Raw genomic sequence first — 26,761 nt, forward strand, 5'->3', positions numbered from 1 at the left:
CTATTTCTAACTTTCATGTAGGAGAGAATGGAGCCATTATGGCTCATAGGCTTTGTAAAGCCTTTTGAAAGGCTCCTTTCATCTTAGACCACCGGTTAGGTTTCCTACGGCCTTGGAATCTAAACCTCCTTTTATCCCAACTAATGTTACCACCCTTTGAACCAGCTTCTTCCTGTTCCTTAAAGTTCTTGTCCTGGAAAACTATCTTCCTAGTAGCTATCACTTCAGCCAGACAGTATCGGAACTTCAAGCTCTCTATTAAACAGCCATATTTAATTTTCACCCGGACAGGGTATCTTTACGCACCAACCCTTCTTTCCTCCCTAAGGTTTGTTCAGTTAACAACATTAATCAATCCATTGAGCTTCCCACATTTTTCAAAAATCATTCCAATAAGCTAGAATATATGTTGCACAAGTTGGATGTTCATAGACAACTCAGATTCTACCTAGATAGAACTAAAGATCATAGGAAAGCAGACCAACTTTTTATAGCCTTTGCGGACAACAAAAAGGGCATGGCAGTCACTAAGCGTACTCTCTCCAAATGGCTAACTGATTGTATTACCTTAGTTTATGCTGCTTCTAGTCATAGTTTGCCCACCAAATCAAAAGGGCATTCTACTAGATCAGTTTCTACATCTTTGGCTCATGTGGCTCGCCTGCCCTTGGACACGATTTGTGCGGCCGCCACTTGGTCTAAACCACATACATTCATCACTCATTATAAAGTGGACAGGATTTCCAGGGACAGAGCAACTTTTGGGTCCACTGTGCTCAGGAACGTTCTTCCGTGAGTCTCTCAGGGTCACGGAGCTAGGGACGCTACCCATGTGTAAGAACAAACGGCGAGATTGAACACTCTCACATAAAGAAGTTATGTTCTTACCATAACGTTCCATGTGGAGTGTTCATCTCGCCTTTGTTCTTACATCCCCACCCTCCCACCCTCAGGTCAGGAAGAACGTCCAGTTTAGATGTCTGGTCTGTTTGTCTCCCACTAGTGGTCTCTCTGTTGTACTACTGGCTTGAGTTACTTATGCTCCTTGTGTATATGTAGGTATTCTTGGATGTTTACATTGTTGTTGCTGGATCTGATGTTGTTTTGCAAACTAGATATGAGGTAAAGGCAGAGGGAATTGTGGGAGATAGGTTGGTCTCGAGCTTCTTCTGGATGCAAAGCTTTACAGCTAAGCCGACTGAGCCGAGGATCGGCTCCGACACCCATGTGTAAGAACAAAGGCGAGATGAACACTCCACATGGAACGTTATGGTAAGAACATAACTTATTTTTTCTTCATTTATACACTCTTTCTCTTTTACTCTTTTTTACCATACCCCAAAATTTATCATACTTGCATTTATACAGTTTTACTACTAATATCTCACCTTTTTCATTTATCCACGTTAACACTTTGTACAAATTTAATGAAGCAGCATATACCATTGGGTTAATTAACCCTAAACCTCTTCCTCCTTTATTTACATACAAAACTCCTCTTTTTACCGGATTCAATCTAGAACCTCATATAAATGAAAACAAATGATCTGCAATAATTATTTTTCAAATACTGTTGGCAGCATAAATACACTTGTTATGTATGCTGTTTTTGCCATCAGTATTGAATTTATCAAATAAGCCTTTTAATGTATATGTTCTCCAGAAAAGACAGGTTATTTTATTTCTTCTACTGTTTTTTCCCCACTGAATTCTAGTTATATCTTTATTCCCAAATTTCATACCCAACACAAATTTAATTTATTATAAAATATATACTCCCAGTCTTTACTACATCATGTAAACCTTTACTTTTCTCTTAATTTAAAGCCATCCCTGTCATTTCTAGACACTCATTTGTACAAATTACCACTTTTATCCAAAATTATTTTTTTTGCAATTATTATAATATCATCTGCATATGTTAATGCAACAGGAATTTGTAACCCTTCAGGTGTTATATACCTCACCGCCTTCATTTTCCAACTTATTTCACATATTATCACATTCATAACTTATGCAAAGAGTATACCACTTATTGGACATCCTCATCTTACACCACTCTTCATATCTATCTCTTGGCTTAACCATACATTTACAAGTAGTTTTAATTTATTATTGCTACACACTGACATACATAATTTCCTAACTTTATTACTTATATTCTTTCAATACTATTCACAAGATTTCATGTCCAATTGTGTCAAATGCCTTAAGGTCTCCTATCATGACTTTAACTTCTTTTCTGTTCATAGTATCATCCACAATTCCTCTACCTATCATTAATTCTTGACAACATTTCTTCTTTATACTATTTATGCTATCCTCCGTATTTTACATTTAGTATCACATCTCTTTTGTATTATTTTCATAAAGATCTTATCATTATTATTCAATACTATCGTTCCTCCAGTTTTTGTCTTCTGTCTTCCTTCCTCTATATGAAACTAAGTATTCCACTACATAATTTTTTATTAATAAAAACCTTCATCTAATCATTCATTCAAAATCTTTAAAAATATTTTTTTGCCAATCCCTTAAATTTTTTATACATTTAATATCCTATTCAATCTAGGCATGCAGCTGAATCTATATATCTGATGATGTAAATCTTTGTTCATTTATTACAGATAGGACCTCGGTTCCGTCCTCGGAACCGATACGACAGTTTCCCAGCTCGCGCAAGCCAAAAACTCTCAGCTAAGAACCTACCCACAATGCCCCTCTCCTAGATACTACAGATCTCGTTTGCCTCATTCCGAATCAGACGTGTTAGCCATCTCTCTCAAAGCTAACTAGTAAATTGTTGATTTTATGACAGTTTTTCTTCTAAATTACTAAATTTTTAGTCAAGTTAGCCTTTTCTCACTGTCGCCTATAACCTAGGCCTATTTCCTACCCTTTTCCTTGGTAATTTAATTTTTTACCCTTTTTGTTACTGACCCTCTCTCCGTCTTTGACAGGCCTTCCCTTTTTACTAGTGGTATTCCTTAACATAACATCACTGGTATTTTATTATTTTATCTTTATATATTAAAGATTATTATTATTATTACTTTATCTTAATTTTTCTATAGGATATTACTGTTTCCTTACCATGTCAGACAAAGCTAAGTTGGGTTTTAAACAGTGTGATAAGTGTGGATGTAAGATGCCTAACTCAGATATACATGTTTGTTGTGTCTACTGTTTGGGCGTGGATCATATATTAAAGCTGATTGTGACATATGTGCTAGTTTTAGTAATCGGACACTAGCAGAACGTAAGAATAAACTTATTTTAAAAGGTTTACTCAAGACACCTATCTGGGTCGGAGGTCTCATCCTTTCCTAAGACCAAAAAATATAAAGAAAAACGGAATCACTCGGTTCCTGTATCTCCGTCAGTTATGGAACAGAGTCGGCTCCATGATTCGCCAGGCGCCCTTGGCGCAGACCTCTTCGGCACCAGGATCTGTGTCCTCTCCCTCGGTGCCAACCATGGTATTCACTCCTATTTTGGTTCTAATCATGGCACCACTGACGTTGGTGCCATCCTTGGTTCCCACATTAGCTCCGATGCCTTGGCTCCATGCCCATCCACAGTGCCGACAGTCCCCTCGGCTCCATGGGCTCCGATGACTGTACATGCCTCAGCACCATCCCCGTTCAAGGTGCCAACATCTTCTTCGGCTCCATGGGCTCAGATGACTATACATGCCTTGGCACCATCCCCGGCCAAAGTACCAACAGTATCTTCTGCTCCATTGGTTCCAAAATTCAAATAACTGCCAAGGACAAGATATTCTCCAACTTACGACCCTTTCTTGGGGCAGAGGTTTAGCCCCTTTCTAGAAAGACCTGATTCCCTTTCAGCAGCCTCCTTTAGCTCCACTAGGAGTTTTTCAAATTAGACCTAGTGCGGGTTGTGGACCAGCTTCTGGCATCTAGGGGATTGCCCATTCCAGCTAGACCTTCTGTCCCTCCTGGCTCGGAATCTTTAACCTCATCTTCCCCTGCTTATCCTCCTCCAGCATCCACCCTGTTCCCGGTACCAATGTCCACTTCGGTACTTACTGTCTCGGCTCCGACAGCAGTGTCTCCCCTGACGGCACCGACCACCCTTCCTGCATCGGCTATGATGGAGCCGATGCTTTCTTGGAGTGGTGCTTGGATCGTCCATACCTTGGTACTGAATCCGGCACCTATTTTCTCACTGGCAACGTCTATGTTCACGGTTCCGACGGCTTCCAGTTCTCTCAGAATCCCTCAACTGGAGGTGGGCTCGAGTGGGCCTGCTGTACAGGTGATGGAAAGGGTCCTTCATTCCAAAGGCTCACAGCCAGCACCTAGGACACCAGTATCAGAAACCTCCCCTAGCATGCACCTCTCCCAACCCGCTATGTCGGGTCCCCGGGCACAGGAGTCACAAGAACCCCCTGTGAAAAGAACCCCTTCTCCAGAGTCCTCCTCAGAAGATCCCACTGGAGAGCCACCCGAAGAAACGGTGCAAGAGAAAGTACCTTGACTCCCCAGAGGAATCTATCACAGAAGACACTGATTGTGATGAGGGGGAAGGGTCTCCACGTTCTCCCCCAGACGACGTTTCTTTCGAAGACATTCCTGAAATCCTCAAACAGCGGGGGGAATGGAAGTCCTCTAACCTTTCCTCTGCTTCCTCTGAGGAATCTGTGTTTCTGCAGGCCTTCCGTGCCTGGCCATCCACTTTTTGGGTGACCCCACCAGCAGATGATCTTGTCAAACTAATTGTGCAGCATACCTGGAAGGCCCTGGACAATGTAGAACCTGTCCCCCGGAGGCCGGACAAAATTTTATCTACACCTGAAGACCAGCACCACTGGTCCAAGCAGCTGACAGTTAATTCTATGGTTGTTGCAGCGGCCACCAAGAGGGAAATGGCAGAAGATAGTTCCTCTGTCCATCCTCTAAACAGGGAGTCCCACACCATGGACAGACTCGGGAAGTGGACCTATGCATCAGCGACCTTCGCCATTCGGTCACTGAATTATCTGGCACACTTTACTCACCTCCAAAGAGACCTAATTTCTGAAATGTTTTCCTCTTTGGTGGGGGTACTGCCTGATGAGGTGCGTGACACTGTCGCCTCGAAGCTAGCTACCCTTGAATCCATCTCAAACTCCTCGATGTGTTTGATATCTCACACCACCGAGGGGGCAGCTCAAGCTACCGCATCTGGTGTTGTCATGAGAGGTAATGCTTGGATGCAGTTGTGTGACTTCGCAGATCCCTTTATATCTTTCTTCATCAAAGCACCTGTCGACGAATCTGCACTTTTTGGACCCAAAGTACGAGACACACTTGCACATAGTGAGAAAGACAGAAAGACCTTGTCTGTTGTGGTCATATGCTTTTCCAACCCCCAGAGGTCCTACTCCAGGAACCAGAAGGGAGGAAAGATATGGTTCAAGAAATCCCAAGGATCCTTTCGTGACACTCGTGGTGAACAATCCCCCCTGGGGCAGAGGGGGCAACTCATATGGAAGCCGCCCCCTTCGAGGTAGAGGGGTCCACGTCACCAGGGAGCCAGAGATTCTTTCTCTGGCAGACCCTACCAGCGCTCCTGAGCAGCGGCCTGATTGCTTTCTTCTGGAAGCAGTCGGGGGTTATTTTTCTCTGCATCTACCAGCCTGGCATCTTATTACCGATGTTTGGGTGCAGAGAATAATATCTAAAGGCTACCAAATACCATTCGACTTAAGTCCCAGACCCGTCAACCGAATCCCTGATGTACCACCCAATCAGAGGGAATTAGCAGCCTTAGAAATAGAAAAACTGCTATAAAAAAGAGCCATCCAACTAGTCCCACCAGAACAGACAGGATCAGGGTTTTACTCAAGGTTCTTTTTAGTGCCAAAAAAGACAGGAGACTGGAGACCAATCCTGGATCTCAGCCTACTGAACAAATTTATCAAACCTCAAAAATTCCGGATGGTCATAGTACAGTCCATTCTTCCCTTCCTAGCAAGGGACAATTGGATGTGCTCTACAGATCTACAGGATGCGTACTACCACATAAAGATAGATCACTGCTCCCACAGGTTTCTTCTCTTCCGGCTGGGAGCCAATCACTACCAGTTCAAGGCATTGCCATTCGGTCTCTAGACATCCCCCCCCTTGTTCACCAAATGTATGGCCGTTGTGGTAGCCCATCTTCGACTACAAGGATTCTAGGTGTTTCCCAATCTAGACGACTGGCTTCTTACTGCTCCGACCAGGAATCTCCTAGTCCGCAGCCTCTCTTACAATCATGGTCTCGCTCTCTGCTTTGGGATTACAATCAATAAAGACAAATCTCAAATGTCCCCAAGGAAGACACTGGAATTTATTGGAGCGGTCTTCGACACAACATCCTGTCAAGCTTCTCTCTCCCCTCACAGGCTTTTGAAAATAAGACACCAAATTCAAGACCTTCTTCCTCACACGTTTGTACCAACACATCTTGTACTGCAACTGTTGGGATCCATGGCAGCTGCCATTACTTTAGTACCACTGGTAAGACTACACATGAGAATCCTGCAGTGGCTCCTTTCTGCACAATGGTCGTTGTTAACCCACCCACTCAACCACATGATATGCCTTACAAACCGTTGCAAGGAATAAATGCTGTGGTGAATGGAGTCACAAAAGAATCTCTGGTGTCGACCATTCTGTCTTCCCCAACCCACGACCACGGAAGCTTCACTGTTAGGGTGGGTGGGGGGCATTTTCAGGGAAAGACTGTCCAAGGCACCTGGACCCCCATCGAGGCCAACTTGCACATAAATGTCCTGGAACTGAGGGCAGTTCTCTTAGCATTTCAAGCATTCCATTCATCCCTACCCTCGGGGACCATTGCAATTCAGTCAGACAACATGTCAGTCGTCTGGTATATCAACAAGCAAGGTGGAACCAGATCTTACCCCCTGTGTCAGGAAGCCATGAGGATTTGGCACTGGGCGATGGCTTCCAATCGCTTTCTTATAGCAACGCACATTCCCGGGAGTTCCAACCTTATTGCGGAGAATCTGAGCAGGAACATCCTGATGCCTCACTAGTGGTCCAAAACCCTGTAATAGCAGCTCGGATCTTCCAACATTGGGGCAAGCCTTGCTGCGACCTGTTTGCTTCCCCCTGAACTACAAATGCAGGAGCTATTTTGCCTTGATCCCCCTCAAGGGGAACCACTGAGGGACACGCTGACGCATGTTTGGCCACCGGGTCTTCTGTATGCCTTTCCTCCATTTCCCCCCATTCCAAAATTTCTCCAGAAAGCACAGAGGTTGAGAAGCAAAGTGATCCTCATTGCCCCCTACTGGCCACGTCAAATCTGGTTCCCGTTTCTATGGCATCATCTGATTCACAGCCCGTGGATCCTAGATCATTCCCAGGAACTGTTATCCCATCCTCAGGGATTGATTCATCCAAACCTGCACAGTCTCAAGCTAACAGCTTGATTCCTCCACTTTCAATGATTGCCAGGCTGCCTGACATCCCATCTCCTGTTCGTGAAATTCTTCTGGCCTCACACAAACCTTCCACTAGAAAGGTTTATTCTAGTAAATGGACTAGGTTCTCTATTTGGGCCAAATACCAGAACTTAGACCCTTTCTCTATGCCTGTTCAAAAGATTCTACAATACCTGACTACTCTTCTACATGCAGAAGCCTCAGCTTCAACGATCACTGTACATTTAGCAGCTATCGCCAATTTTCATTATGGTGTTGATAATTCTTCAATTATGTCACACCGCCTATGCAAGACCTTTTTGACGGGAGTATTACATTTCAAAACTCCGGTCAAGCCTCCCTTAGAACCCTGGGACTTGACTCTGATGCTTCAGTCTCTTACAGGCTCTCCTTTCGAGCCCTTTGATTCATCATCTTCTTCTTTCAGCTGTTCCCATTAGGGGTCGCCACAGCGGATCATCTGTTTCCATTTCTTCCTGTCCTCTGCATCTAGCTCTGTCACACCAACCACTTGCATGTCCTCTCTCACCACATCCATAAACCTTATCTTAGGCCTGCCTCTTTTCCTGTTACCTGGTAGCTTCATCCTTAGCATCTTTTTCCCAATATACTCAGCATACCTCCTCAGCACATGTCCAAACCAACGTAATCTTGCCTCTCTGGCTTTGTCAACAAACCTTCCAACCTGGGCTGACCCTCTAATATACTTTTTCCTAATGTTGTCCACACTCGTCACACCCAGTGCAAATCTTAACATCTTTAACTCTGCAACATCCAGCTCAAACTCCTGCCTTTTTGTCAATGCCACTGTCTCCAACCCATATAACATAGCTGGTCTCACTACCCTCTTGTAGACCTTCCCTTTCACTCATCCACCTTTGCCACCTCTACTCCTTGCAACCTCACCATTCCTCTATCCTCCCTCTCATTCACACATACATATTCTGTCTTATTCCTGCCGGCCGACCGGCACTTGCGAACTGCTTCTGCTTCGGGCACCGCGCAGCAAGAAAGACTGAAGAAAATGGTGTCGGCTGCATCTTATATACCCCTGTCGCACTGACATCAGGGAGGAGGCGAAAGCAACTGACACCGGACCAAGACTTTGGAACTCAGGCCGATTGGGGTACCGCCTGATGGCAGGATAACCCAAGTGTAATGACTGCAGCAGTGTAAGACGATGAACATCCATACTTCTAGCAGCACTCACCTCAGCGAGAAGAGTATCTGAGCTACAGGCATTGAGTGTCAAGAGTCCTTACTTGATCTTCCACATGGATAGGGTGTCCCTTCGTACTGACCCTTCTTTCTTGCCCTAGGTCATTTCTGGCTTTTCCATTAACCAATCTACTGACCTGCCGGTTTTCTTCCCAAAGCATCCTAACAGAGGGGAGTACCTTTTGCACACCCTTGATGCCTTGATGTGCACAGGCAACTTCATTGTTATTTAGACAGGACTAAATCTTTCAGGAAAACAGACCAATTGTTTGTGGCCTTTGCAGGACCCAGATTGGGTAAACCTGTTTCCAAAGTGACTTTATCCTCTTGGCTTAGAAACGTCATTACCTTTATCTACCAACAGAATAAGCTACCCTTACCTTCCAGAATAAAGGCTCATTCTACCAGATCTATGGCTACTTCTGTAGCTTTTCATTCCAGAGCCTCTATGGATGATATATGCGCAGCAGCCACTTGGGCAAGACCTCATACCTTCATATCTCATTACAAATTGGATTTGGCCTCCAGGGGACGAGCATCTTTTGGTTCTATGGTGCTCAGGAATATCCTTCCTTAGGGCCAACCAGGCTCAAGTAGCTGGGGACTCGGTCCTATCGGTAATACATGAACAAAGATTTACAACATCAGATAAAGAAGTTATGTCTTACCATAACTTTCCATCTGTGTTGTAGACCTTTGTTCATTCATTACTTCCCACCCTCCTTCTCCCTGCCTAGATCCCTGGTGGACTTTAGGAACTCCTGTTTAGGGTATTTGCTCAGACAGAGCCTCCTACTATTTTTCCTGTTACATCTTTTATCTAGGGTGGGCAAACTCGATCTGGAGTAGGAGAGGGGCATTGTGGGTAGGTTCTCAGCTGAGAGTTTTTGGCTTTCGCGAGCTGGGAAACTGCCATATCGGTTCCGAGGACGGAACAGAGGTCCTATCTGTAAAGAATGAACAAAGATCTACAACACAGATGGAACATTATGGTGAGACACAACTTCTTTTTACTTGTCCTAATACTTTATCTAGCTCATTTAAAGACATCTCCTTTCCCAACTCTATTTTCATTATCTGTTAACTTTTTTTTTTTACTTTCCATGTTTTTCACTACCTTCTATTTTCTTTAAACATTTCTTTTACCTGTTGTATTACAATATTCATAATCCTTTCCTAAGTTCTTTTTGTTTCTCATTTTACTAGGTAGTGATAAATATGAATATTATAAAAACAGGTCCATTCAGAACAATTTTTACAAAACGTCATGCTAATATCTTTCCATAACTGTAGTACTAATCTCTTTCCTTCTTCATTCCATGCATTCTCATTTATCCTTTTTATTTATTTCTCTCATTTTACTACTATCTTTATTTACTAATCTGCTTAAGTAATTCAATGCTTCTTAGCTTTTTCCTTGTAAAAATATCTTTGCTTATATACCAATTCTTGTACTGTTTCATGATTTCTTTTAAATAATTATTTTTTCTTTGTCAAAAGTACTTTATATCGTTATGTTCTAAATCTCAGTGTATCATTATATATTATTTTAGATTTTTCTTTCTCTACTTTTTTCACATCATATTGCCACTGTAAAAAGAAAAAAAAAACATTTTTTTAATATTTTTCCTTAAATATCATCCACCACTCACAAAACGTCATGCTAATATCTTTCCATAACTGTAGTACTAATCTCTTTCCTTCTTCATTCCATGCATTCTCATTTATCCTTTTTATTCCTTTGCCTATTTTTACATTCCTTACTTTCCTTCGACTCTAGCCATATTGCAAGATTATCAGAAAATCATGTTTCAGCTATGCCCCTTCTCCTATAATAAACCTTCTGATAATATAAAATCACCTGTTTCAGTTCTATACATATCTCTTTTGTAAACAAGTGAATTTTTGTCCCAAAGTTTTAACTTACCACATGTTATAACTCCTGACATTTTTCTTATATAATTTATTTTGTTTTTATGCTTGGCTCTTAAATCACAATTAAAATCTCCTGTTTTTATAATATTCATATTTATTACTACCTAGTTTAAAACCTAATGAAATAAGCTTTCCCTTTCCTTACAATTAGTATAAGCATATAAAGTTTAAATTCTATATACTTATTCTTGCCATTTTCAATCTACAATGGTTAATCTTACCAATTTTTGGTAAAGTTACATCTAAAATATTTACTGTATTTCTACAGAGTATGGCTATTCCAGAAAATTTCTCATTTCCTAAGTTCCAGATTATCTTTCCTCCCCATAGTTCTTCTGTTTGTAACCTTTCATTTGTTAAATATATTGTGTCTTCTAATATAATGACATCTACACATCACAAGTATTACAGCACTCCAAAATTCCTATTCTTCTTACTATATTCTTAATACTGTTCACATTTACAGAAAGCACTCTAAAATTTTAATTTTCCCTTTTCATAGATTTGGGGCTTCATAAATTCATATCCAATTACTAGGCTACCTTTCTTAATAGGCAGTTCTAAGCCCTAATCAATTTCCTTCCCAAAGGTGAGAATCAAACACTGTATCTCATTGTGTGTGAGCCAAGTACCTTAACCGTTATACCAAGCCCGAATCTTAAGCTGTACATGTTCTTTTTCATCCATTTCCATTTTTTTTCTTCTGTATGTATCCCTTTAAAATTTATTTTTCTGTCTTTTCCCCTTTTACCAATAGAATTTTCCCTTTTGCTACCTCCCAATCTATGTCTTCTTCACTTATTTCAGAACCTTCTTCTATGTCCTCTTTATTATTTTGTATCTAATTTTCTTTTCTTTATTCATTTTCTTTTCTTTTTCCTTACTGTTATTTTCATTTTTGCAATCCATCCATAAATGTCCAATTTAGTTACATTTATAACATTTCAATTAAAATTTTCTTTGCATCAGATCCCCTTCCACATTTATCATGCTTGGTATATTTTTTTCTCTTTCTATTTTTAACACAATATTACAGTCCCAGCCACCAGTCCATAACCCCTTTTGTCATAAACTTTTGCAATGTCCAGTACTTCTTTGCATAAAGCTTTCAAATGTCCTTTCAAAGTCTCTCATTCTACCTCTGTTCAAAATTGTACTTGAATCTTCTTGTTTCCCTGTTAAATGCTTTTATAATATAAAAATTCCCTTGGTTACAATCTTTCTTTTTTTCATATTCTCCAAGAAATGTTTCCATTGAAAAACAGTCTCAAATATGTCACTGACTGTCTCTTTGTTAATAAGAATAAATGTTCTTACCTCCTGCTTTTACACCTAGGAAGCTATTACATTGTCCCACATTTCATACCTGTCCATTTCTTTGTCTTCTTTACTTTGAATCCTTACCATTTACTTCCATTTTTCTTTTTTTCTGCATTCTTTTCTGCTACTCCATTTTTGCTTTTACGTTCTCTGCATATGTTTTCTTTTCCATTTCACCACTACTTTTCAGGATTGTCTCTGCATCCTCCTTTTGCATTTTCTCCACAATGTCCCACGAGGAAACATCTCCATTTTCTGGCTCACTCTGCACCACCATTTCTTAAAGTAAATCATCCTGCAACCCTCCCAATGGGAGGGTTGTAATTATACAGCCATTATTTAATGAATCAACTCCATCAAACAGGTTTCTTTGAAACCATTTCCTCAGAATCCTGCACACATTCTCCAGTCTCGATATTTGCTTTTTCCTTCATTTATTTCACAACTCTATCATCTCCTTCTCTCTCCACCTGCATCCCTGTTTCTCTGGACTGCCTCCGCACCTGGAAAGGAAACAGGAAGTGCTCCTCCAAAATGTGTCCCACTCACAACACTGATGAGTAGGGGAAGATCCCAGATGCCCTGGCCAAATTTCTCCTAGTAATATGAGTACACCTCGGGTCTCCCCTGAAAAGAAGCTGCTAGCCTAGTGAGACTAACACGGTCAACAAAGGATAAATAAAAATAATAAATAAATACATATCTGTCAACCTTTTCCAGCATATAATCAATCAAGGAGGGCCAAAAACCAGGGCAAATGAAACAAGTCGTCAAGGGGCCTATGCCACAACATGGGAAAGGAAAAAAAATTCTCCTGCCTACCAAGTCCAAAGACAAACTCTTTATAATGTGATAGGATGGACTGGTGTTTCTCTCTCTCTGGGACATATGCTGTGCCAATTAAATCACACAGTTGTCTGCACTGGGATACCCAGTCAGGACGTCACTTTACACGGTCTGTGGCTTACAAAGGATATCATGTCTTCTTAGCAACAAAACAAATAGAATCCAGATTTTTACATGCTGCATGAAAAGCATTATCAAACTACTCTTCATCCATCTTGGTCAGATAAAGGTTAACACATTTCTAGGAGCAGTGAGTGAGAAGGTAGATGAACAACATGGTAATACAAATAGGACTTCATGAGCTTGAAAGTTCCTTAAAGGAAGGGTCATCTGGGAGAGGGGTTTCATTATCTTTGCTCTTCTCTAGAGATAAGAACACTAAAGTCCGCAAAGGTTCTTCTCCATAACAGTGAGGGGATCCATACCTAACTACAGCTCCATCAGGCCTGGACACAAATCACTTGGAAGGTGTGCAAGATGTGAACAGTGCAGATTAAATGATGGGATGCAAACATATGGAAAGCACAAACCAGACAGGGTAACCATTTTAAATGTCGGGACCTCCTGGCGCAAGTCCCAAAATATGGAGACTGAATGGTCAAAAGAACAGACTTACATATACTAAGTTTGAGATGCCATTTCTTGAAATATTCCTTTTTTCCCCCCAAGTATGGTGATTTTTGAAGTTGGTATATAGAAGTTCAGGGACTGCAGGGGGCTTACCCCCCCCCAACTCCAAAAAGCAGTTTAAAGGAGAAGAGCAAATCTTTCCTTTTTTTCTGGTTTGTCAGCACTCAGAATTTCAAGTGCTGGCATTTCAACAGGGAGCAACCAGAGAGGTCTGTGCAGATTCTATCTGTGCTGACATCTCATGCTCTGTAAAGGTTAGCTCAACACACCCATGAAAACAGCTCTCACCAGATGCCAAACAGATGACATACGTTTAATGTATGTGGTGACTCTACAAGCACAAGCAAATCAGAAGAACTCACGAAAACATCTTCTACCATGGCAACCAAGCAAATTCTGTCCAAGTTGGGAGGGGAATTGAGTTGAAAAATCCTAATCTCGAAGGCTACCACCAAGTTCTCAACATATGATTCAAGGGGGTGCTTCATGTGTGCATTACCGGTGCAACTATGTTCTAGATTTTTTTAAACATCTTTATTAAACATGAATTTTTAAAAGGTGACATAGAACTATGCTCCAGATTGTTTACCGTGGGAAAGGCAGTGAAGTGCCCCCCCCACCTAGGAGGCCGTCACTAAGTGATGAAAAGGTCACAACTCTTAAGGAGTGTGAGGATGCCTGATGCGCAGACTTGGTAGATGGAGGATGGGACTGATGTCTGACCTCCTGCTCCTTTACCTTCTAATCCCCTTCTGACACCAGCTCAGGATAACACAAGGGTCACTTCTTGCTAGTCTATGCTCTGGGAATTCTCAGCAGCTGCCATCTTCAGAAATCTGACACAGTCCTAGAGTTTCCACCTTCAGTGCCTGTGGATAGCAGCACTAAAGCCGTTGGCACGTGGGATAATGCTTCCTGCTCCTTCAAGCAGTAGGAATAGTCCTGGTGTGAAGCCTGGCTTATGACCTGGAAGCCAAGGGAGCATTTTAAAGGTTTCAGGACTGTAAGCAATGAATGATGGAAATTCTCCACAGTGAATGGCTGGATTAGGATCTGAAAAATGCAACTGGTAGAAAAAGTCAATAAGCAAGCCCCACTAAAGCAATGTAAAATATCACAATGTTGTCCAGCAAGAATTGTGCACTAACCCCAAACAAACAACAGAAAATGTATAAAAGAGCTCAGCAGAGGTCATCAGAAATGGAAATCCCAATACATAGAAGGTCTCTAAAGTCAAATGTGTAAAGCTAATGTTTCATCTGACTTGATGGGATCCGTGGAAGTGAATCCCACTAGATAAAATGGCAAGAGAAGGGGAAGTGTCATTTATTTAGTTTTCTTATCTTGCTGCAGATATTTCGTTTTAAAGGTTCAGGCCTTCTTTCCTCCATACCAGTGTACAAGATACTTTCTAAAGAAAGACCTTTTGGTATGCAATAGCTGTCTGAATGCAATGCTGCCTTTGCCTCTCTACTCCAGGACAGCCAAAAAGTCATGTCACTAGTTTGCTAAGAGTATGCCTTAGAATGTTAACATCTGTCATGGGCTGTTTAACATTATTCGCAGCTCTCATGGATGTATGAACTAAACCATGTACACAACAAACTGTATATAATACCCCCCCACACACACACTGTGTCTGGTGTAGGCATCATTGTTTTTATCTCTGACATTACTGTCTACCAACAGCTGAGGAGTATGATATCCAAGATATAATTTAACACTGAATCCTAATACAGATATATGGGGTTTCTAACTATGTCTAAACAGACAAAAAACAACCATTCTCTTCCCCAATCTGTCCAAATCCCTGGATTTTCTGGATTCAGGTGAAACCTGTAATTAAAAAACTTCTGTCTTCTACAATTAATTTTTTTTACTTTATTATCTTTTATTTAGGTATTTAGGGTTGACAACCAGAGTAGTTGGCTAATCCAAAGTGGACTCATTTCAGCCACAGCCTGGGAGTTACAGAACAAAAAAAATTAGTGCAATGATTTTACTGAATACAATACAATACTGAAGGTAAAATGAATACAACATAAACTAAACATGTACATACATTTTACTGTTTAATAATGGATTCTGAGTAATGGTGCTCTACGTCTGGTCTAAATTTGGAGGCCCTATACAGTTTATCTGACTTTTAAAGTACTAGGTACTGAAAATCTGTCTTCTGGCATGTTGCATTATTAATGTCTTGAAAGAAAGCCATCAAGGGAGGGACAGTCCAGTGTTGCTGTTTCTTTCTCAAAAGCCACTAAGCTCTCTTTGAAGTGAAAGAATAATCTTGGGTTCCCATACAAAGTACTCAGATATCAAATGAACAGTCTCCTAAAGGAGATATCAGCTGGATAATTACTGGAGGCATGTAGCTCACTACTGGTGCCCTACAGGGAGGCAACTTACTTCACTTAAAGCCCTCTGAAAAACAGAATATATGGATGAAGATGATCTCTGCCTCTTTTTCTCTGAGATGACTTATGAAGTATGCTTATGAGAACTATGAAGGTTTATGATTTACATAACTAGGTTTCTGGATTGATTCCAGTACAGAAGATTTTGAAAATTATTCTTTGTGATTCAGATCTACTGGTCCATGCCTGTTTGACAACATTAAAATATTCCTAGGCAAAGGCATTATACTTTGTCATCTTTTGATTCTACTGGTCCATGCCTGTTTGACAACATTAAAATATTCCTAGGCAAAGGCATTATACTTTGTCATCTTTTTTTTTCTACTACTTATAGAAATAATTAAAGTGAATATCTTAGTTTACTGTTGTCAACAACTAAATGTTGCCAGTAAGCGAGTGTTTGTGACTCGTCTCACAAAAACAGATAGGAACTTTCAAAAACATCTTCCAAGAAAATTCCAACTAATACTCTTCAAGCACCTATGTGATGAAAATGTTTGTGTTACTATTAAAAAGGAAATGCTCAAAGTAATGAGAATTCTCTTAATGCTTCTATTAAACAAACTTTTATGTAATTATTTTAAACCTGTAGTCAGAGCTCAGTTTTCATTCTTTGACCGAAAAAATGTACATAGCGCAGCTGTTTAATTGAAGCTACAATATTTAGGTCCAAAATCAGTTTAGTTTTCTGAGCCAACCAGCATATGTAAGAACTGACAGGACTGTAGAATACAGGAATAAACTGGAAATAACTGAAAGAAACTGGAAAGAACGACTATCTTTTAATTACCCAGAACTGGGCTAAACAGGTGCCAGTCTTCCCTTTATGTGGAAATCTTCCTGTACTTTTCAGAATAAAAGTCTGCATACACTGTAGCTCGGTTAAGAATATTTTATTATGTACAGTGGGATAGATGTGAACTGAATTATTTATGTCCGTAGCCTCTGCACTCATATTCCTTTCCTCCTGAATGATATAATTAATATTCTGGAATGCTGGATATTCTACCTGACTTTTGCACTCACTCTTTGACTGTTTGTACTGAACTTCTCAGGACTGCCTTGTAATGACTTTCTGCATATCACTCCAAACTAACTGTGTCTAAAGTATGTCCTAATAATACCAAAACCCTCTAAATTTGTATACGTCTCTGTACCCTTGGTTCCCAAGCCTTGCCTCATTTAAAGGTCTGTTTGTACTCAATGTACTGCACATTCAGTTAGCACATTTTATTCTTATCAGTATTCTTGACTGAAGGTTATTTTCACTGATTTAAAGTGCATTCACTGAAACTGCATGCAAAATGCAGGCCTGCTTTAATATGGGTGCATTTCTATACTTATGCAAAGAAAATACTGTATTTTTGTCCTACAAACTACATTTAAATGAAACCTTACTTTACAGTATACATACCTGCTAGTGATGGTTTATGGGAATGAAGCTTAGAAGGGACGCTAACCAGGAGCTGCTGATCTGGAATTGGCTCAGTCTCTTCCCTAAAAAACAATGATATACATCTTTAGAAATGAAAGAACCTAAAGAGCTAAAGCAACTTTTAAAATAAATTGCATCTCCAATGATAAAGCAGTCAGTCAGCCACCATCTTTTCAACATAAGGTACTTTTCTGATCCCCTCCTGTTGTGCAATAAAATGTGCTTCCATTCGGATGGCTGCAACCCCATAATTAATGCAGCAGCTGATGCCAAAGCTGCTGAAGTCACACTGCTAACAGTGTTTGGCGATAGGAAATAAAAGGTAGATATGCCTTTTGCTATGCAGACTAATGCTTTATACTACAAATTCATATGACCATAAAGCAACTGTTTAACTTCCTTAAAGAGGAGCATTTCTGCTTTTAGGTATGCTGCTGATATGTGCTTGTCATTCTAAATCATTTCACAGCTCCTCAGTCCATGCACATCAGCAGTGTCCTCTCAGGAAAGCTTCATTTACATAAATATACTGCAGATATATAATGGCTTATTCCCTGTGCAGACACTCACAGTACTTGCCCTTGACTTGCCATGAAATCATGAACGGCTCATGTGTTGCTATATGGTCAGTAGTATTAGTATGAAAATCTGACAGAATGGCACAGTAATCACTGTTCCTATCAAGGTTCTACCTTTTACTTGAATGATCAGGATCCATTTTTAACTCAGAGTTAATACCAGAGAAGAAAATAAGTTTTCTGGACTTGAAAGCACCAATGACTCTGTGGTACCTAGACAGAAAATGTTCTAATGTGTAAACAGAAACAAAATAATGCTTCAAATGCAAGTTAAAAGTGAACAGGAAACCAAATGTAAACTAATCAGTCCTAGTCAATCGTGTGAATTAGCAGTTAACTTTTTAAATGGTGAACTGTTGAACAGCATGGACATGTCAGATAAGTACTCACCATCTCTGCTCTGAGAACAAACATTATGCAGTTGTTAAATGTTGGGATTTCATCTTCTGATAGCCTTATTTAGTCATAATTCAGAATTTACTGTAGGTGCCAAATGGGCGTGTTTTGCATGGGATGTACACTTGCCATTTGGGGTGTGCGCTGCAATGTTATGCACTGGACTAGGAGGGCAAATACAGTCCCTGTTCTACTTAGTTTGACACCCATGCACTGAGTATGCAAAACATTGAAGACAAAGACACAACTCAGGAACGTAAAATAATGTATTTGTCCAGCTTAGAGGAAAATCCATCAGAACATCTGGAATGGAGAAACCGTCCAAACAAAGGGGGACAGCTATAGAAGTTTTTTTTCGCATATTAATGGACATAGGGAGTCCACCTCTGTTTATTTGGCTGGAGACCATCTTCCCTGATTAACTACTGGGAAGAATCAAAAACTTTTAGTTATGTACTCACCATAACTTCAGATGTTTGGGATCCATCTCGCCTACATTCTGACTGATGGGTTCGGAGCCGATCCCTCGGCTCCGACTCGGCACGCTTATGCCAAAGAGCGAAGTCTCTTATTGGCTGAGCTTATTATATCCCAGGATGCACCACTACCAGTCCCCCAGATCTAGTTTGTCCGCATACATGCACACATGCACGCACTGATTATATAACATCGTCAGATGAAACAAGATAAAAACAGTAGAACTCAAAACCGTTCAATCTCTTCTGATCTCCAAGGCAGGGGGAAGGAGGGTGGGTATTAGGAATGTAGGCGAGATGGATCCCAAACATCTGAAGTTATGGTGAGTACATAACTAAAAGATGTTATGTGATCCTATCTGGCCTACATTCTGACTGATGGGACAGCGTCCTAGCACCTGAATCCTGGGTGGCTCACTGGAAAACACTCCTGAGTACCGTGGAACCAAATGATGCTCGCCCTTTAGATGCCACATCCAATTTATAGTGGGAAATGAAAGTGTGCGGATTGGACCAAGTAGCCGCAGCACAAATCTCCGATATAGCGAGCTTGGAATGAAAAGCTATAGAAGTCGCCATAGCTCTGGTAGAGTGAGCTTTGATAGATGTTGTAAGTTGCTTATTCAAGAAGAATAAGCCTGAGTTATACAATCTCTAATCCATTTGGAGATAGTAGCTTTTGTGATGGTTTGACCCAATTTATTGTCCGAGAAGGACACAAACAACTGGTCTGACTTACGAAATTGCTGAGTCCTGTCTAAATAGAAGCAATTGCCTGTGAACATCCAATTTATGGAGAGTGTATTCTGCTTCATTGGAGAATTTTGGGAAGAAAACTGGTAGCTCTAGAGATTGTTGGAGACAGAGATTAGAACAGACCTTTGGGACAAAGGATGGATTAGGTCTAAGTGATACTCTATCCTTGTGGAAAATCAAGCACGGTGGTTTAATAGACAGGGCTTGAAGCTCTGAAACTCTTCTTGCAGAAGTAATTGCAACTAAGAAGGCAGTTTTCCAAGACAGATATTTTAACTCACATGTAGCAGCCGGTTCGAAGGGGAAGATGTTAATGCAAGCACCAAATCAAGATCCCACGGAGGCAGGATGAAAAACTGGGGGTCTTAACAGGCCCGCACCTTTAATGAAAGTTTTGCATAGTCTGCTGCTCATCAATGGAGGATCCATGGATTCGTGGAATTTAGAGATAGCCGCTAGTTGGACTTTAATAGTAGAGACAGAAGATCCTTGATTAAACAGGGATGTTAAGAATTTCAAAACCTCTGGGGAGCAGTGATAGGGTCTAAGCCCCTGAGTTGAGCCCAGATAGCAAACCTCTTCCACTTACTGAGATACAATTTCTTAGTGGTGGGTTTGTGGGCTGAAGATAAAATGTGAATAACTTCCGGGTCTAATGTGTGACTTCTGACTAAAGTCGGAAGTGGAGGAGCCAAGCTGTCAACTTCAAGGAGTGAAGGGACTGATGAATTAGCAGATCCGGAGTTAGATCTAAAGTCCAAGGATTGTCCACATGTTTCTTCAGGTAGGGGAACCATACCTGACGAGGCCAGTATGGAGCAATTAGTATCATTGTGGACCCCAATTGAGAAGCTTTTTGAATGACTTTGGAGAGAAGTGGAATCGGAGGAAAGGCATAAAGTAGCCCTGTTGGCCAAGGTTGTGCTAGAGCATCCATAGCTGCTTCCTTGATGTGGAGTCAAGGAGAAGAACCTTTGCACTTCGTGTTTAGTGGTGTTGCAAATAGGCAGCACGGCGTCCCCCATTTCCTGAAAACCTGAGCTGCTACTGTTTCGTTTAGGGACCACTCGTGAGGAGAGAGAATTGTTCTGCTTAATCTGTCTGCCAATATATTTGATTTCCCGGAATGTGGGTCGCTTACAAGAAGCGGCTGGTAGCTACAGCCCATTCCCACACCCTCATGGCCTCTCTGCAAAGGGGGTAAGATCTGGTCCCTCCTTGTTTGTTTAGATACCAGACCACTGACATGTTGTCTGTGTGGATGGCGATTATGCCCTGAGGGAGAAACTTGTGTAAGGCCTGTAGGGACAGAAGTACAGCCCTCATCTCCAATACATTGATGTGGAGAAAAGTTTCGTCTGGAAGCCAGGAGCCCTGAACTAACCTGCCCAGACAATGCCCCCCCCACCCTGTCTGGAAGGCATCTGTCGTCAGGGTGACCACTGGAGAGGGAACAACAAAAGGTCTTCCCTGATTTAGATTGGATGTCTGAAGCCACCAGCGAAGGTCCCGCTTGCATGTTTCTGTAATCATAATGGGGTGATTGAGGGGAAGATCCTGAAAGGACCATTGAGTTGACAATAGCCACTGAAGAATCCTCATGTGCAATCTTGCCAGAGGAACTAGAAGAACCGTGGCAGACATCGAACCTAAAACTTGTAGGACCATCCTGGCTGGGGCTTTGGATCTTGAAATCAGGGCTTGAACTTGGCCTTGTAAAGTTTGGATCCTTTCGGTAGGAAGAAAAACGCGCATCAATTTTGAGTCTATCTCTGCTCCTATGAACCTTATGAGCTGTGAGGGCAGCAAGACAGACTTTGACCAATTGAATGTAATTCCCAGGGTAGCACCCAGGGAGATGGTGGCTTTGAGGTTGTCCATTAGTAGATGCCTGGTGGTGGCAGTCAGGAGCCAGTCGTCCAGATAGGGAAACACTTGGAGAGGGAACAACAAAAGGGCTTCCCTGATTTAGATTGGATGTCTGAAGCCACCAGCGAAGGTCCCGCTTGCATGTTTCTGTAATCATAATGGGGTGATTGAGGGGAAGATCCTGAAAGGACCATTGAGTTGACAATAGCCACTGAAGAATCCTCATGTGCAATCTTGCCAGAGGAACTAGAAGAACCGTGGCAGACATCGAACCTAAAACTTGTAGGACCATCCTGGCTGGGGCTTTGGATCTTGAAATCAGGGCTTGAACTTGGCCTTGTAAAGTTTGGATCCTTTCGGTAGGAAGAAAAACGCGCATCAATTTTGAGTCTATCTCTGCTCCTATGAACCTTATGCGCTGTGAGGGCAGCAAGACAGACTTTGACCAATTGAATGTAATTCCCAGGGTAGCACCCAGGGAGATGGTGGCTTTGAGGTTGTCCATTAGTAGATGCCTGGTGGTGGCAGTCAGGAGCCAGTCGTCCAGATAGGGAAACACTTGGAATCCAAGACTCCTCAGGTGAGCAGTCACTACTGCCAAACACTTGGTGAACACCCTGGGGGCTGTGGTGAGACCAAAGGGCAGTGCACAAAATTGGAAATGACTGTCTCCCAGGCTGAGCGCAGATACCTCCTGGGCCTGATGTATCGGTATGTGATAATAGGCGTCCTTGAGGTCTATGGAGCACATCCAAACATCCTTCTCCAACAATGGGAGAATGGATTGTAACGTGACCATTCGAATTTGGATTTCGTGACGGATTGGTTTAGTCTGCTGAGATCCAATATTGGTCTCAGGTCCCCTGTCTTTTGGCACTAAAAGAACCTTGAGTAATTTCGGATCCGATCTGGTCTGTGGGGACGGTTGGATGACTCCTTTTCCAGCAGCTTTAAAGCTTCTGCGGCTGCAATTTCCCTTTGACTGGGTGGTGGGTCCGGGATTTTTGGACGGTGGGGGTGAGCATGTGAATGGGATGGTGTAACCTCCGGCAATGATCCGAAGCACCCATCTGTCCTGAGTGATTGACTCCCAGGCTTTTAGGTGCTTGGCAAACGGCACCCGACTGGCTCGAGCAGCACAGCCGGGCAATCCCTCATGAGGTGTGGGAGGCTGAAGAGCCACGAAAGGACTCACGGTCTCCAGAATTGCGGGCCCTCTGCCGCCTCTGGGACGGCGTCTCCCAGAAAAATTTCCCGTCCTCTGCCTCTGGAAGGGAATCTTCCTGCTGTTGAGGAAAAACTTACGTGATTTACGGAACCACATCTTCCCTCCTCCTTTAGCCTTGGGATAAGGCCGAAGGAGTGGAATAACGGCACCCACGGCAGATAAAGTTTTTCCCTCTTGCTCACAGCGGGTAAGGGTGTCTTTAACCTTAGGTCCAAACAAAGAGGACCCATCAAAGGGAGGCGTCGGCTAAGGAAGACTTGAAGGCCTCCATGAACTGACACAACGGAGCCAGGCTTGTCTCCGTGAGAGCCACGCCTGTGCCTGCCGCTCTACCCGCCTTCAGCTGCATATGAAATGAGCCTCATGGGCCGAGTTAGAAATTGGCGTAAGGATAGCCAACTGAGAGCTAACCGACTGGGCTAGCTGCTCAGGTAGGTTACCCGAGAGGGAATCTGATAGCTCCTTGACCAGATCCCTCTGAAGCCTTGTAAAATGTGCCAAATAATTCAGGGACCTTAAAGTAAAGGCCGCTGAAGTCAGGGTGCGCTTCCATCGGTCCATGCTCCTAGACTCCTTATTAGGAGGATGGACGGACGTTGAAGCCTCTGCCACGTCCTGTTGTGTAGCAGATGCCACCACCATGGCATCTACAGCCACGCCTTTAGTCAGGAACTCCTTCTCGGGTGGGGCAGACAAAAATTTGTTAGGACGAGAAGGGACTGGTTCCACGGTATCTGGATGTTCCCACGCCCTCGACAAACTAAATCCAGGAGCTCGTCGAGGCGGAGACACCCAGGAGGCGGAAGGCTGAGCCCCAAAGGCCTTGAGGAGCACTGACTCATCAGCAGAGGGGTTTGGATATCCAGCCGCCTCGTTGTTTGAGGATCTCTAAGATGTCTGCAAATGAGACATCATCCGAGGGGCGACTTCGGGACCCCTCCGCATCATCAAGATCAGTGTCAGATGTAATAGACTCGAGGAGTCCACGTGCTTCCTCTTGCACGATCTCTTCCTTGGGGTTCCTCTGAAGACAACTCTGAAGAACCCTCAGGAGGAGGAACCCCAATGGGGTAACCTCAGGCCCAGGGGCTCCGCTGCCTACGGACAGGGAACTGCCAAAGACCCAGTCTCCACGCCCAGGGAAGGTGCCGGTAAAGCCGGAGAGATGGCAAGAAGACTTGGCCAGGCACTCCTCATAGCTCTGAAAGCCGGACCCCAGAATCCTGGGAGTGTCCGGTCTCGAGCCATGATAGCAGACGGAAGTCCCGCGAAGCACCGAGAGGGAGGCTCGGAACCGATAGCATAGGTCGAAACATCCCCAGGTCCAGCCGAAGAAGTCCGTGTACCAAACTCGGACCCGAAGGCCGGGGTTGGAGTAAGGGTCGGAGCCGACCCTAAGATCTCCACCGGCTCCAACAGCACCTGCTCCGGCGGGAAGCGGTCGGAGGAGGAATAGCAATGATATGGGCATGGGCCATCGGCTCCGAAGCCAACTGGGTTGGAGCCGTAACAAATTTTTGAAAGACTGGGGACTGGAACAGTCTTTGGAGCACCCTGTCTATATCCGAATCCGACATCCTCGATGACCTAGAGGATACTGAACGGGTTCGAGATGGCCTCTCCAACGGCCCCAAAGGGCTAGGGGACCGGCTCCGAGGCGACTCGATGACTATCGGCGCCGAAGGAATACCCACACTAGTTTCCATTGGTGCCGAGGAGGACTTCGGCGCCGAGGAGGAAGTGTCTGAGCGGGCAACCTTTGTCGGCTCAGAGACCAGTGGAGCCGAAGGTGACCCGCCTCGATGCCCCAGCCATCGGCTCCGAAGCCAGAGGAGTCGAGACTGGTGGCATCGAGGCAGACTGTTCGCCCTCGGCTCCAAGTCCTTGGAGCCGAAGGAGAAGCCTGCCTATGTCTTTGGCGGTCGGATCCGACGGACTGGTCGGAACGCCCTTTCTTTAGCGGGAGAAGGAGAGGATGCTAAAGCTTCTTCAAAGGAGGGTTTTATTAAGCCTTTAAGAATGAGTTTATTTTTCCTCTCCTGGAGGACCCTCGAGGAAAAAGCGTGACACACACTGCATGACTCTTGTAAATGTTTTGCACCCAAACAATAAACACAGAGAGAGTGGTCATCTGTGATTGACATTTTAAAATTACATTTGGTGCATTTTTAAAACCCGAAGGCCTAGGATTCTGAGACATTATAACAATAATGCAGTAAAATCTCTGACAGCAAAAACAACACTATAATGTCTTAACTGACACTACAAAAATCAGTTTACAACTGCCGATTAGGTAACAATCCGGCTAACAACAATTAACTCAAGGGGATCTTAAAACCCCAAGGGTTTGAGAGGGTTGACTGACCGGAAGGCCCTACAGATGAAGGAGGCCTGAAATCAGAACCAACGCCCAATCACACTACAAGTTTTTCACTAAAAAACTCCAATCACACACAAAAGCACAGAGTAGCCGTTAAAACAGCTTTTTATGATAAGAACAGCAAATTTCTGACAGAAAAAAGTAAGTTAAATACTACTCAGCTCAGCCAGCTCGAGACCACGTCTTCGCTAGTTAGCGGCACACGAGATCTGGGGGACTGGTAGTGGTGCATCCTGGGATATAATAAGCTCAGCCAATAAGAGACTTCGCTCTTTGGCATAAGCGTGCCAGTCGGAGCCGAGGGATCGGCTCCGAACCCATCAGTCAGAATGTAGGCGAGATAGGATCACATAACATCAGGGAAGATTCAACATCCCAGGTTGGCTGAAGCCCAAAGTATTCCAAAAACCAAAGGCTGAGAAAGCTGAATCCTGAAGCACCAACATGGCAAGAGAGGCTTGATTTGTGGGATCATGATCCAAGCAATAATACTAGGTGAAGGTATGAAACTTGATTGTGTGGCTGTAGCAGATATGTGCAATGAAGACATGACTGTGGGACACGTCTGCAATGAAGACATGACTGAGGCACACATGTCTGCAATGAAGACACGACTGTGGCACACGTCTGCAATGAAGACACGACTGTGGCACACATCTGCAATGAAGACACAATTGTGGCACACGTCTGCAATGAAGACATGACTGTGGCACACATCTGCAGTGAAGACATGACTGTGGCACACGTCTGCAGTGAAGACATGACTGTGGCACACGTCTGCAGTGAAGACATGACTGTGGCACAGGTGTCTGCAATAAAGACAGTGACTGTGGCACAGTTGTGTGAAATGAAGACAGTGACTGTGGCACAGATGTGTGCAATGAAGACAGTGACTATGGTACACATCTGTAATGAAGACAGTGACTGTGGCACAGATGTGTGCAATGAAGACAGTAACTGTGACACAGATGTGTGCAATGAAGACAGTGACTGTGGCAAAGATATGTGCAATGAAAATAGTGACTGTGGCACAGATGTCTGCAATGAAGACAGTGATTATGGCAGCTGTCTGCAATGAAGATATTTTTGGAACAAGAACTGAGAAAAAGCCACAACCCTGGTAGAGTAGCCTTTGACTAAAGCATTTCCAGTGAGTGGTTTGATACCACAAGACAATGTCATTAGCAACCCACACAAAAAGGTTTTGCTGAACTACTGCAAGCCCCCTCCCCAAATCAAAGCAAAGATGACAAATGACTGGCATGTCTTCCTGAACTTGTACACTTTCAAAAATTTGAGCTGATGACGTATGTCTATTGCATGAAGGGCTTTCCTTATCCCGGTTTCTACCCCTGTAAATAAAACATGGAGAATAATGGACTGGTTTATGAATAGTTCTAAACCTTTTCATAGCAAAACATGCCTTAGTCCTAACACAGATCCAGTTTTTATGAAAGACCAATCAGAATTCCCTACAGATAAGGGGCTGAAGTTAACGCCTTTTAAAGTAGAGGAGATGGCCATCAGGAAAAGCACCTCTAAGAGACAGACTTTGCAGGCATTAAATTAGCTAGTTCACACAGGGGGCAGGCATGACACTAACGGCCCAGGAAAAGAAAGGTTTGTTCCTGAAGCAAGTGCATGAATTTTAATATATATATATATATATATATATATATATATATATATATATATATATATATATATATATATATATATATATCCTTACCGTGGATAACAAAGACCCAAAAGGTCAGGCTGACCAGCGAATTTTTCCAGGTGCTTTTACCTCCACTTCTTGTTAACTATCAAGCC

General features: G+C 42.8%; 1 protein-coding gene across 2 annotated transcripts in view; it reads right to left on the bottom strand.

Annotated features, from left to right (window-relative positions):
• METTL4 (methyltransferase 4, N6-adenosine) overlaps positions 1 to 26,761 on the bottom strand; it is a 282,933-nt gene that overhangs the window by 53,308 nt on the left and 202,864 nt on the right. For both annotated transcript variants that reach the window (XM_044067700.1, XM_044067699.1), the window contains one exon: positions 17,243 to 17,325. In XM_044067700.1, the coding sequence (XP_043923635.1) occupies positions 17,243 to 17,325 (83 nt within the window). The remainder of the gene's footprint in view (positions 1 to 17,242; positions 17,326 to 26,761) is intronic.

Source organism: Protopterus annectens, chromosome 3.part1 (genome assembly GCF_019279795.1).
Source record: "Protopterus annectens isolate FY-2018-M chromosome 3.part1, PAN1.0, whole genome shotgun sequence".
Lineage (NCBI taxonomy): Eukaryota > Metazoa > Chordata > Ceratodontiformes > Protopteridae > Protopterus > Protopterus annectens.